This window comes from Pinus tabuliformis, chromosome 9 (assembly GCF_031772625.1).
Source record: "Pinus tabuliformis cultivar Carrire ecotype Pingquan chromosome 9, CPIR1, whole genome shotgun sequence".
NCBI classification, from domain to species: domain Eukaryota; kingdom Viridiplantae; phylum Streptophyta; class Pinopsida; order Pinales; family Pinaceae; genus Pinus; species Pinus tabuliformis.
The window spans coordinates 998,719,994-998,735,014 of record NC_142307.1 but is presented as its reverse complement, the minus strand read 5'-3'; the positions used below and the strand labels follow the sequence as shown (position 1 = coordinate 998,735,014).

At 37.6% G+C, this 15,021-nt stretch overlaps 1 protein-coding gene across 1 annotated transcript; it reads left to right on the top strand.

The window, feature by feature from the left end:
- Positions 1–341: 341 nt before the first annotated feature.
- On the top strand, positions 342–1,139 carry LOC149152087 (uncharacterized). Its single transcript, XM_089443370.1, has one exon. The coding sequence runs from the start codon at positions 342–344 to the stop codon at positions 1,137–1,139; it is 798 nt and encodes a 265-aa protein (XP_089299496.1).
- The last annotated feature ends 13,882 nt before the right edge of the window (positions 1,140–15,021 follow it).

Below are 15,021 nucleotides of genomic sequence, written 5' to 3'. Positions count from 1 at the left end.
ATAAACATATTAAAAAATAAATGATATATATATATATATATATATATATATATATATATATATATATATATATATATATATATTATTTAATCAACTCTTTTAATTAAAAAATATATATAGAATTAAATTAAAAATTAAAAATTAAAATAAAATAAAGTAAATAAAATAAATAAATAAATAATAAATAATAATAATAATAAATAAATAAAACAAATAAATAATTAAATTTTTAATTTAAACACATTAATAAATTAAGTAAATCATTATTCAAAATAATTAATTTTATATATAAATAAATTATTAAACATAAAGGTCGGTTAGAGAGTGGTGATTGACGTGAGATGGCTCTGCTCATGGCTCCCGGAAAGTTTTATGGAGGCAGTCTTCCAAGGTCGCGGATCTATGATGACGTGAAGTTCAACTCAGAGAGAGTCGATCCCCCGTCTCTCCCCTCGGCCCCGCATCTGTCATGGGCAAGCGAGGCGCACTGGTCTATGGGGGGCCTCTCCTCCAAGAGAAAGCGAATGCAGGGCAAGATTGAAGGAAGCATCAGAAAACGCAGAGCCATTGAAGAAGATGAAGACGAGGGTCTTACTCTCTCAGGAGGCTTTGAGGGCTCCAAACCCAGTTTCTCCCATGCGACAGTTGCTGATGAAGGTATCGGTAGATCTGGCATAGAAACTAATGAAAAACCTTCTGAGAAAGGTTCTCCAGGGGTTCGAACCCAGGCAAAGAAGACGATAAGGCGTGCTATTCCTTTTGATAATGTGCAGAAGAGTGATCAAAGTAGTTCAGGGCTTGATATCCCTCACGCGATTTATATGGATCTGAGGCTGGAAACCATAGACAGTCACAGGACGCGGCTCTATGGCCAGATCTACAGGCCCAAAAATTTAGTTTCCGACCAGAATGGCTGGGCCAACGGGCATTATACCGAGGGGACCAAACTCATTAACCCCTTTCTTGAAGTCGTTCGCCAAACGGCTGAGAATTGTGTTTGCCTCCAAGGAGGGCTCCGGGAGCTGATCATTGATACCTTAGTTAGGGTCTTTGCTACGACTACTACCGCCGACATTGTGCAAAACAAGAAGGGGAGCTCCCCAAACCTAGATCGATGCCCTAATGTAGCCGGGGTATAGATCTCGGGCTATGGACAGAGCTATGCTCTGGATCTGAAGCGGAACCTGTTTTAATTGTCGAGGAGCTCTCTCTCTGCAGATCAGGGTTGATCCATAGTCATGCCGATTTGAACAGGACAAAGATCGACAGTATTAGAATAGGGCTGAAAGGACTCATTGGGATGGTAGATTGTGCAGCCGGAAAACAGAGACCGCCAAATACAAAGATCACTCCAGATCTTGGTACGGCCATAGGGGCAGAAGCAATCGAAGGCTCTGCTGTGGAAAGAGAGGACTGCCAGACTGGATCTCAAGCCCAGATCGCTAGTGCTAGCCTCGCTGGATCAGTTCCTCAAAGATTACAAATCTTCCTTAGAACGCCCAAGGGGAATTCAACCTTAATCTGGATTACAGCAACAGATAGGGTTATAGATCTGAAAAATAACATAGCCAATCAAATTGGTTACCCTGCTGGCATACAACACCTAATTACAGGGGGCAGATCGCTACAGGATGATAGAACCTTGAAGGATTACAACATCAAACCAGGATCCACAGTCATTCTCAATATGAGACTACGTGGAGGAGCAGCAACCAGCAAATCAACAGGGGGCAGTGGGTACAAAACCAGCCCAGAGCACCATCAATCAAACAATGAAGGAACATCTTACAAGAATATTTTACAAAGGGGGAAACCTCCACCTACTGCTCCAAAGCAGACCGGAACCGAACCAAGCCCTTATATAGTGGAGCAATTGCAGCACACCCCAGAACTAACAATAGATATAGCAGAAGCAGAAAAGGTACGTGACAGCTATGAAAAGCAAGCCTTAATATGTCGTTTTAATGGTTTTTGGCCCAAACCCGTAGACCTGTTTCATTGGATTCTCACAAAATGGTCTCTGAACTGTGAGATCCATCTCTGCTCCAAGGGGTTTTTTATAGTTAAATTCCCGTCACCAGAAGTTAGAGATGTCGTGATTCAGGAAGGGCCATGGTTCTGGGGATCTTCGGGTCTTTTTATCACTCCATGGTTCCCGGATTTTGATGCAAACAATTTTGTTGTTTCTAGGATGCCTGTATGGGTACGTCTCCATAATCTCCCTATCCACTTCTGGGATCCAAAGATACTTGCTTGCATAGGAAATTCTATTGGCAGATTTATCAAAATGGATACACAAAGAATTGACGAAAGAATATTTACTTTCGCACGTATATGTGTAGAAGTAGACCTTAGCAAAGGGCTACCGGAAAGTATTAAACTAAAACATGAAGACCACAGTTGGCTACAGTCATTAGACTATGAAAACACAGCCTTCAGGTGCAGAGTATGTCGGCAAACTGGACACTTGCAAAATGCATGTCCAGAATATAAAAAGAACAGTGGTAGAAAGAAGAAAACAGGCAACCACAAAAAAGGATGGAACTTCCCCCCCCCCCAGATCTGGAAGAGGAGGAAGACAATGAGGATGAAGAACCCAACCCAAATGAATGCAACCAAACAGAAACCCAAAAGACATCTTCTCAAGAGCCTATGGAATCACAATCGGAGAAGAATACAAATACAATGGAAAACAGTGGAATCAAAAGGCAGCACACACCAGACACCTCTGATTCAGATAGAGAAAATTCTCGACCCGGCGAAGACAATCCACTCCAACTTGTTCCCATAATTCCGTCCCAAGGAGAATGGCGGAAAGTTGAGAAGAAAAAGGGGAGGAAGACATGATCTTCCCCAAATATATAGTTTTTTTTCCGCTGTGGCCTTTCTCATAAATTTTGGTTTCTATTCATTGAGCTCACCTGTATGAGCTGTTTCAAGACTCCCTGCGTGGAGAACAAAGAAAACCTTCTTGTCTTGATAGGCAACTTGCCTCCATATGCATATGCTTTAGCATCTACAAAATGTAATTTCTTTTTATTAATAGAAATTACGATTTTTTCCAAGTGAAAAAAAAATTTAGTAAACATAATAATTAAACCTATAAAATATAAAATTAATTAAGTAACCTATTTATTAAATTAATTAATTAATCCACCTATCTAACTTAATAATTAACTAATTAAACACAATAATAAATAAATCAATTAATTAAATAATAAATTAAAATTAATTAATAATAATAATATTAATAGAAATAATAATACATGATATTAAAATAAAAATATAAATAAAATACATAGATAAATAAATAAATAAATAAAATGGCCAACCTAATTTCTCACTTCATTCCTTAATAACATATATATATATACCCTAAACATAGCTCATGGATAAATCATTAAGGTTGAAGAATATCTATTGTCGCATCCCCTGATGATGGACTCACTTGGCAATCCGAAACGTTGGGTTCACAAAACTCTATAACAGGTCATTCCTCCTCTATCTAAAACCATCCTCACCTGTATGGATTCATTATTTAATGCTCTTTCTCGTTTTTAGAATATACCAATATATCATCAATGAACACAATAACAAACTAATCCAAATACAGATGCAACATACTATTCATCAAGAACATAAATGTCGTTGGAGCATTATTTAAGCCAAGTGAAACTACAACAAACTCATAATTCCCATACTTGGTCTGGAAATCTATCTTGTAAATGTCTTCCTCTTTGACGTGTACCTGATGGTATCCTAACCTCAAGTCAATCTTAGAGAACACTTCTGCTCCCTTCAGCTGATCGAACAAGTCATCAATCCTTGGTAAAGGGTACCCATTATTGATTGTTACTTTGTTCAACTACCTGTATTCAACGCATAACCTGAGAGTACCATCTTTCTTCTTCACAAACAATACTGGTGCGCTACATGGTATACACTTGGCCTAATGTAACCCTTGTCCAACATTTCCTTCAACTGCAACTTTAACTCAAAAAATCAGGTGTGCTCATCTTGTAAGGTTCTTTTGATGTTGGACCTGGCCCTAACACTAAATCAATAGAAAATTCTACCTCCCTGTGAGGTGGCAACACTGTAATGTCCTCAGGAAATAAATCCTTAAACTATTGTAAAATTGGGTACCCTCTCAACATGTCTGCATCCTCAACTTCCTTACACTTATCACTAGAAATGTGTACTACAAATAGCTTTCACCCTTTCCTGTAGCTATTCTTTTCTTCCATAGATATCACCATTCTAATTGATGTGGCTTTCTTCTTTCCCTACAAGACTCTTGGTTACCCATTGTCATCAACACACCCAATTTCTTTGTCATAACAATCTACCTCGGTTCTATGAAGATACAACCAATCCATGTCCAACAACATACTATATGATCCCAACGGTAATACATTTAGATGTGATGTGGTAGGCCTACCATTCAAATAAAATGCACAAGCTTATACTCAATGATTAATGTGCTTCTTTGTACCTGTATCCAATTGCACTAACCAAGACTCTGCATGAAATTCCTTACTAAAACCACACTTATCCACCAAGTCAAGATTAACATAGCTATAATTAGATCCAAGGTCAATCAAAATAGAAATAACTTGATCACAAGGCTTACCATCCATCTCAATTATAGATACCTAATGGTCTTCCTAATTGTTATCCAATGTTTCATAAATACATGGAATACGCTGACCAACATACCCAATAGTTTGGGCCTCCTACACACTATATATCTTAGGCCTACCACTTTGGTATTGTGGATAGTCCCTCCTGTGATGATCTCCTCCATAATTCCAACACCATATGGGCTCCTTATTCTGCTCCTCAGATCAGTGTCCCTTTCCTCTATCTGATGTATTGAACCTCTTAGGTGGTGCAACGTTATCTTTATTACATGAATCCTGAGGTCTTGTTCGCTTCTTGTCCCATTTCCCTTTATTCTTTGTAGTACCTCTCTAGTATGGCTTAGTCTCGGACCCGCGCTTCGATTGTTCATAGCAATTCCTTAGCTTCCGAATGGCCTCGTCTAATGATCTAGGCTCATAAAACTCAATCATGTCTTTAAATTCAACCGTAATCCACTAATGAACCTCTAAGTCTTGGCCTTCTCCTCCGTGATAAAAGGAACATACCTCAATAACCCCAAGAACCTTCTAGTGTACTCATCATCTGTCATGGACCCCATATTTACCTCATAGAATTCCTTTGTCCTATCATCAAAGTATCTCTCTGACAAGTACCTCTTCTCAAATAGCTGCTCAAACTCACTCCAAGTCAAATATTCTTCATGAATGCATCTGACATTCTTCACATCTTCCCAACAAATGTCTGCTTTACCTTTGAGACTGAATGTAGCCACTCTAGCTTTCATGTTCTCTAAATAGTCATGCACCCTGAAGAATTTCCTCATGCCAAGAAGACATGCCTCTGCATCATATGGTTTCTTAATCTCTCCATCAAATGTTGATGCCTTTTCTTTCTTAAAATTATCCGAAAAATATCCCCTATCACTTCTCATGTAAGGATTATAATGATGATGATTGTGATGGTTATCTGAATCAAAACTAGAATAATACCTGTGTATATCCCCTCTCCTATCTGAAGTGTCAAACAATCTGTAACAACCCTTGTGAAAATTCCATGTAAAAATATATAAATACCATAGATGATGGGACACGTATTCCAATATGAATCTTGGGCAAAACATCCTAGGGGGTGTTCATTTGGTTTTTTATGGCTAAGGAAATTGGAAAAGGCAATGGCTAAGGCATTAAAGAGGCAAAAAGGTATTTTCATACATTTATTTATGAAAATAATGGAAACTAGGAGAAAAAGAAGGCGAAAGGTCACAGGTTGTGTGTGAGGAGGAAAATGAAGGAAAATAATGGAAAATGACGAAAACTGAGGCCTCATTAATAAAAACGCTTCTAAGGATCAGTTGGCAATGTTCTTCTTTTTAGTGTGAACCTTCTGTCAGTTCAATTTTTTATCTCTCTCATTATTCTCTCTCTCTCTCTCTCTCTCTCATACTCTTGGATACTTAGAGTTTTCTTGGAGCACTCTTGGAGAGTGTGCCATACTTGGATTCTTGGAGCAAGAAGGCAAAGAGCACAAAAGCATAAGAGGGCATCAACATCAACAACTACATCATATTTCTTGCAGGTACCAAGTTGCATGTATGATTTCTTCACTAGTTTTGGCATGCATGGCACATGCATGTGGTTTCTTGGTTATGATCTGTCATTGGCATGGAGGATGGTTGGGATTGACAGTGGATTGCCTGGCCTTGCCATTTCCTGGATAACCAAGGTGATTGTGGGTTTAATTTCATTGCTTTGTTTTTGTTGGTTCTCATGTTTCCTTAGCTTGGGTTCAGTTATTATTCTTGAGCCCTAGTTGAACAAACACTCTGGAAGCCCTGTAACAGCTTGGGTTGAGTTACTAGTCTTGGAAGCCCTAGTTGGACAAACACTCTAGAAGCCCTTGGTGGGTTGAGTTACTAGTCCTGGAAGCCTTGGTTGGACAAATGCTCTAGAAGCCCTGTATAAGTTGTGGGTTGAGTTACTAGTTCAGGAAGCCTTGGTTGGACAAATGCTCTGGACGCCTTGGAAGGATTGAATGGAGACCAATATGATGATGTTTTTTTGGTGATGTCCGATGTGAGGTGGAATCACTGTTTGATGGGTTGAGATGGGTGGCCTATGGAAGCCCTAGATGAGTTTTGGTTGATGTGTTCTCTGAGATCCCACATTCATGCTTGGAGTATGGCATGGGGGTGATTGTATGAAGAGATACTTGGCTTAGCCAAGCTATGGTCGAGTGGAATGTGGTAGTCCCATCTTCAGTTGGTTCATTGCATTTATTAATGAAAAAATTCATTCTCTTGATTTTCATGTGCAAATGTACTGATGTATATATGGATTTTGATGGCTGATATTTTTTTTGTATTTCTATTCCTATTATGTTGTTTATATGCACATTTACCCCAGAGGGTGTTACAGAGTGGTATCAGAGCTTCCAGGTTCAAACACTTGGACTGGATGGGCTCTATCATAGGTGAAATGAAAAACAAAGGTTAAATTTTAAACATTTCTGTCATATCTGTTATAACTTTTCTTCTATGGCATATTAGAGGTTGAAATTTTTTCCATATTGAAGGTAAATCCCACTGATAATGTGGTAAAAAATTTAGATATTGTTTCACAATACTTTACGAATTATGATCTAAGGAAGATGACCTTCCTGAATGCACCTTTAAACAGGCCATGTTGAAATATCTGCAATAATGCATATTCTATAGGCTTTCAAAAGCTGAAAAATGGCCCACATTGAGGGAAAATACCACTTATTATGTGGTAGAAATTTCAGATATTGAGTCGCAATATTTTAGGAGATATGAGTAGAGGGAGTCGAGCCTTCTGAATGCTCAGAAAATTAGGGCTCAAGTTGGTCACGTTGACATTTTTGTTATAACTTTTATTCTCGACACTCTCAGGAGCTGAAATCTTTTCCACAATGAGGGGAAATCCCATTGATATTGTGATAACAATTTCAGACATTTATGTGCTATATTTTAGGAGATATGACTAGTGGAAGTCGAGCTTTTTGGATACTCCTAGAATTTTGCACCAAATATGATTGTGTTGGTATTTTTGTTATAACTTTTCATCTATGAAATATTAGAAGTTGAAACTTGAACCATAGTGAGGGAAAATACCACTGATCATATGGTTCAGTTTCCATAACTTGTACTACTACAGTTTAGGATATATGCATTGAATCATTCGCTATATTAGTTTGCATGCAAAGTGTTTGATGAAATGCTTAAATGGTTCAATGATTAATTGCATACAAATTGTTTGATAAAATGCCCCAATGAGTATGTTGTTTGTGGTTGGGGGTAGTATTGATGTGTAATAATATTCTTGTATTTGATATATGCTTACTTGTATGCAAATATTTTTCTATATTAGTTCGCATGTAAAGTGTTTGAAGAAATGTTTACATGCAAATGTAATATTATAGTAGTTGTTTGAAGAAAAATGTAAAAGTATGGTAATTTTTTGACGAAAATGTGATTTTTTTGGATGGATAGTATTGTAGTATGATAATATGGATGTAGCCGATCTATGCCTATCTGCATCCAAATAATTTGAAGAGTTGCATGTAGGGAATTTGAAAGGTTGCATGCAAGGAATTTGAAGAGGCATGTAAGGAAATGGAAAAGTGGCATGTTTTTAGTTATTATGTTACAAGTGGAATAAGCGCAATTTTTTTGAATTAGTCTCATACCAATGTATGAGAAATAAAAATCAATTTCTTTTCAAGTGTGGTTAAATTTAGTAGAGCTTTGGAGATCCCATTTCCATAATTGGACATTAGAGATCGGGCCATTATAGTAGCTTCCTCCTTCTACCTTAGTGTGGACCATGAATAGTAAGGGGGTATGCTTATAGGTTGTTAGAATTGGTGAATGCTGATTTCAAATTAATAGACACGATGTCTTGATTTTTGGAACATGTGACTGACTGCATATGAATTATATGTCGCGTCCATATTGATTTCATGATACCTACTTACATCCTTGTATGTTAGGTTACATTTTTTAATATTTTGATTACATGTATCAGTCTTGTAGGTTGATTACAAGAATGGATCTCTTATGTTCGACTAGATGCGTTTATGCATAGGTGTAGTTGATTTGGCATTGCTTATGCACATTTTTGGTTGCATGTGGCAATGTGTACAATGGAGTAATGGTTGTTGTTATGCATGTATGGTTGTGGCTATGATTATGCATGTATAGTACGTCAAACATGCCTTGTGAAGTCATTGTATGTAATTTAGGTCATCATGATGCTATTGGTTCTTATGATTCTGATGAGCTAGTTGAGATAGAGTAAGGGATGTAGATCATCATAATGAGGTTGCAGCATTAGACTTTGGGATAAGAGAAGATCATGATATAGGTAGTGTATGTTTGGCATGCAAGTATGTAAGTTAAGGATTATTATATGCATTAGGGTTATATAAATTAGGTTTATGAATATGTATTTGACGTTATGGTTACATTCATGATAGATTTTAGGTTATTAGTGTGGTTATATGCACATGTGTCAGATGGTCAAAAATGATAGTAACATGTAGTTGTATGCATTGCTATTGATGTTTTATATTAGATAACCTGACGATTATGTTGTATGTTGATGATGAGTATGATATATAGCTTATTGTTGTTATATGCTATTAACTTGATGATTAGGGTCATTTCATTGAGATATTGATGTTATAATTTGGATTGGTCATATGCGTGATGGTTATGTTCATTGCCTTGAAGATATTGATGTTATATGTATTGTGTTAACCTGGTTTGACCTATGTAGATGGTTATGGTTGTGAAATTCATGTATGAGCCGACATATTTGTGAGATGGTGTCATACTAATCTAGATTGACTTTGCATATGTGTATGAGTTTACGATGTGAACATGTTAGTTAGATATTGTTATTGATATAATGATCTTTTGAGTGCTTGAGCTGATGTGTTGTAAAGTTATATCATGCTAACTAGATTGATTGTGCAGACAAGATCACCTCCCCTGAGATACATTAAGGTATCAATTTCTTATGTCATATATTTGGTGCTTGACTATTGATTATGTCATCTAGTTGATTTATTTAACATGGTATGAATGTTTGATGAATTTCATAATATGAGTATGTGTTAAAATGATCTTATTTTAAGATGATTGTAATAAAATATATGTGTTGAGATAGTTGGTACGTACTTGAGTATAGTAGTATTATGACTGATGACTATGAGTTGACTATGGATTATGACATGATTGTTAGTCTTGGTAATAATTGATTTCAAATTAATAGATATGATTGTCTTGATATTTGGAACATGTGGTTGACATGTGTGAGCAGTTGTAGGGTAACATGCTTGGTATTAGCATGACAAGGTAATATTTGATGTGTTTTATCACTAACAGTTGGGTGATATGACAACATATAGTAAGCCTCGATTCCAACAAGGTAAAAAGCTAAAAGAAAGGAATTGGGCAAGAATTCCTTTGTCTATGTTTGGAAACCCTAATTTCAAAGAATGAGTGCTTTGCACACAGGAAGTCTTATTAACCTTGATTTTTTCTGACATTATGTGGATATGTGTTATATTCATGTACATGTACTTGACAAGTATATTAGCTAGTCTTTAGCTACAAGTGGATCTTTTAAAGTATTGGAGTCCCTTGAGAGATGACGTGGATGTGTTCAGTTGCAAGCATCGTTCTTGGCACAAAAAGATGAGGTAACTGGTGTATTGTTATGTTTATTTATTCTCTAATAGCTATGTGTTAATGATAGTATGATGCAAGGAATTGAATGGAAAGACAGGTTGCCATGAAATCTTGAAGATGGCTCAGGTTGAGCTTTCCTTGGGAACCATGGGGATTGAGTCATGGTGTTTGTTGTTAGCCATGTGCTTTTGGAATTTTATGAATTGTTGAGCTTGATTTGTAGCTTTTTTTATGTCTAGTGTATGGCTATACCACATTGTTTGCAGATTCATGTTGTTATTGGTTTTTATGGTCTTCTTCTTGTTTGTTTCTTGTCTTGCCTTTTATGTTTTGAGTCTTGGAAATTGGTTGGGAAAGAGGAAAGTTGTTGGATCTTAGGGAGAGCTATGTGGTACCCGAAAGGTAATGTAAGATTCAGATGAAGCTCGGTGCATGAGTAAGTGCAACAGAGGCTAAGACTATGACAGTAGGCTAGACTGGCTAGGTCCATTGTGGTAAATGGACGGTAGCAGCATAGTCATGAGAAAGGTATCAAGAAAAGGTAAAGTAAATGGATTTGAGGTGTCATATGCCTTGGCTATGCTGGGAACTGTTATTTTCAATGTTATGTATGTGTTGCATGAATAAAGGAATTTCTCTTAACCTAGACCTTATATTATCTGGTAATTATGTTATGATCATGATTATGTTGATGTTTATCTATGTATACATGAATGTATTTATGTCGTTGTCTGACAAGGTGATGATTGCTTCATTTTAACAATTATATATGTATGTATCTATGTATCTATGTCAGTGTCTGATAGGGATTGTTAGGGATCATTCTTGTGAAGGAATAATTGCTTACGCAACTGAATGGTATGAAGAGGTTCCTGGTTCATGAGGAATCAAGTGGGAAGTGTATTCATGACAAATATATGAGGTTAGTATCACGTGGTTATGAGTTGATATTATGTGATTATATTATGACTATGTTGTGGATGTTATACCAAAGGATACACTAGCAAAATGAAAGCAGACTGGTCCGCCACATGCTAAGACAAGCTTGGATAACACACCAAAAGCAAGGTTGCTTGGTAGAGTCACTGTGGTTCTAGATGTGTGGTATTGTTATTATGCATATGTTGTATATGTTGTACATGTTCAATCTATGACGTGTGCACTTGTGGTGTTGTGTATACATAGCATATGTACATGTTATTTATGCAATGTTATGTAAAAGTGGTGTTGCGTACATGTTGTACATGTGGTGTTATGTACATATGGTGTGGTGTGCATGATTGTACGAGCGGTGATGTGTGCATGATTGTAAGAGTGGTGTTGTGTGCATGTGGTGCTATGTACACATTGTACAAGTGCCGCTCTATGCAGGTGGTGCTGTCTACATGTCTTGCATGTGGTGTTGTGTACATCTGGTGTCACATGCATGTTGTGTGTGTGGTACTATGTACATGTGGTATTGTGTACATGTTGTACAAGTGGTGTGGTGTACATGTGGCGTTGTGTACATGTTGCGAAGGTGGCGCCTTGTACATGTGATGTTGTGCACACTTTGTGCATGTGGTGCGATGTACGGGTAGTACTGTGCACATGTTGTACATATGGTACTAGTGCACATGTGGTATTGTGTGCATGTCATACATATTTTTTTGAGGGCATGTGGTATTATGTATGTGCATCATGTAGTCGTGGTATTGCAGCATGTGTACTCATTTTGTTGTACTCTGTGTAGGTACATGTATTGGCTGCTATTGCACATCGAGTATAGATGGATGCGTTGTGTTGTACACTAGCTGTAGGTGTATGCATTGTACGTCAGGTGTAGGTGCATGTATTGCATGGTGTCGTGTGTTAGGTGTGGTTGTATGTGTGTGATGCACACTATGCGTATGTTCACCTAGTATAGAAGAAGGCAATGGGTGTTTTCTAGGTGTGGCAACTGATCAGGTGTTTATACAAAAGAATAAAGGTAGAAGTAAGGATCGATGAAGGATAGGTATCGGTATTGTATTTCAGTTTTATTATGCATGTGACTCATTATTATGGTATATGATGATTACATGTAGATTATGATTTTGGTTTATGATGGTTACATGTGATTTATGATTTTAATCTATGATGGTTACGTTTTGAGCTAACCTTATGTGATATTTTTATACATGTTTTGGTCAAACATGCTAGTTTGACTTGTCATGGTAGGGAGCGAATATGATTGCAAATGTACCTTATTGATGAGCTACCAATGAGGTATGATTTGAGTTTATTTCAATTTATTTTAAATATAATGGAAGTTATGTGCTTGATATAGGAATACATGAAATGCTCGATTGGGTGGTTGAAATCAACTACAAGAATTAGCAACAACAATAAAGGAATTGAAACATGCATTAGTATGTTGGTAAAGCACTTCAGGAGTAGGGCCATTGTGCAACACTGGCACCCAATAGTGTCCATTGATTTCCATGAGCATGCTATGACCGATATGATGTGTTGAGGCAGGTATATGCCTTGGTTTTTGTATCTTCCGATGTGAGGAAGCCTTGCCAAGGGATGGACTACCCAGGATGGGGGTGCCAACGAAACTTGGAAGGTGAGCGACTACACAGAAGGGATGATTGGATTCCTGAGGGACTATGTAGCAGAGCAGGGAAGGTCATGGATGGATTTGTTTTGGTCATTAGCATTACTAGATGGAATCAGATGCACATTGGGAGTGCACCCTGGAATAATGAGCTGGTAACTATTCATTAAGAGGACAAGTGGTGTGGGATTATAGCAATGGACATTCGATGCATATTTGTCATTGCAGTGGATTCTATACTTCTTGGGAAGGAGATGAATCCTGGTATTACTTTGAGGATGGAGGTGTGAGCTTCTACATTTCCTTGTTATGGATACAGGCATCGTATTCTTTTAATTATGGGTTTAAAAAATGTGCATATGTGTATATGTGTATATGTGATTATTGTAGATACCATAATGAGCTATGTTATAAAGCTCCAGTATGTGGTATGTTATCATGTTGTCATGATATTTTGATTTTGAGCAGGTCTTTCATTGTAAATACTGCAATGAGATGTGTTATAAAGCTCCATGGGCAGTATGTTTTGTTTTCAGTAGTCTTGTTCATTATAGGTGTCATTGAATACCGAGGACAGTGTTCCCCCAAGGGGGAGGGTTCTGTAACAACCCTTGTGAAAATTCCATGCAAAAATATATAAATACCACAAATTATGGGACACTTATTCCAAGCTGAATGGTGGGCAAAACATCCTAAGGGGTGTTCATTTGGTTGTTTATGGCTAAGGAAATTGGAAAAGGCAATGGTTAAGGCATTAAAGAGGCAAAAAGGTATTTTGCCACATTTATTTATGAAAATAACGGAAAATAGGAGAAAAAGGAGGTGAAAGGTCACAGGTTGCATGTGAGGAGGAAAATAAAGGAAAATAATGGAAAATGAGGAAAACTGAAGCCTCATTAATAAAAGGGCTTCTAAGGATCAGTTGGCAAGCTTGTTCCTTTTAGTTTGAACCTTTTTTCAGTTCAATTTTTGAGCTCTCCCATTATTTTCTCTCTCTCTCATACTCTTGGATACTTAGAGTTTTCTTGGAGCACTCTTGGAGGGTGTGACATACTTGGATTCCTAGAGCAAGAAAGCAAAGGAAGAGTAGGAAAGAACATGAGGGCCTCAACATCAACAACTACATCAGATTGCTTACAGTTACCAAGTTGCATGTATGATTTCTTCACTAGTTTTGGAATGCATGGCACATGCATGTGGTTTCTTGGTTATGATCTGTCATTAGCATGGAGGATGGTCAAGATTGAGAGTCGATTTCCTAGCCTTGCCATTTCCTAGATAGCCATGGTGATTGTGGGTTTAATTTCATTTCTTTGTTTTGGTTGGTTCTCATGTTTGCTTAGCTTGGGTTGAGTTATTAGTCCTATAAGCCCTGGTTGAACAAACACTCTAGAAACCCTGTAACAACTTGGAAGCCCTGGTTGGACAAACGCTCTGGAAGCCCTTGGTGGGTTGAGTTACTAGTCTTGGAAGCCTTGGTTGGACAAACCCTCTAGAAGCCCTGTATAAGATGTGGGTTGAGTTACTAGTTCAGGAAGCCTTGGTTGGAAAAATGCTCTGGAAACCCTGGAAAGCTTGGATGGAGACCAATCTGATGATTTTTTTTGGGTGATGTCTAACCCTGAGGTGAAATCACTATTTGATGGGTTGAGGTGGGTGGCCTCTAGAAGCCCTGGATGAGTTTTGATTGATGTGTTCTCTGAGATCCCACATTCATGCTTGGAATATGGCATGGGGGTGATTAGCTGAAGAGAGACTTGGCTCAACCAATCTATGGTTAGGTGGAATGTTGTAGTCCCATCTTCGGTTGGTTCATTGCATTTATTAATGAAAAAATTCATTCCCTTGATTTTCATGTGCAAATGTACTGATGTATATATGGATTTTGATGGCTGATATGTTTATTGCATTTATGTTCCTATTATGTTGTTTATATGCACATTTACCCCAGAGGGTGTTACACAATCTTCCATCTCTGATGATGTCATCTCTATCTGAGATGTGACCACCATGCAACTGACTACCATATGCCCCATTGGTTGTAGCCTCCTGCTCATAGCTAATTTGACGTGGTCCTTGCCACTACAAATATGACAAAGTTTGAAGTATTATTGCATTTACC

Excerpts from the sequence above, each read along its gene's own strand:
- LOC149152087 (XM_089443370.1), top strand. The coding sequence starts at position 342 with ATGGCTCTGCTCATGGCTCCCGGAAAGTTTTATGGAGGCAGTCTTCCA.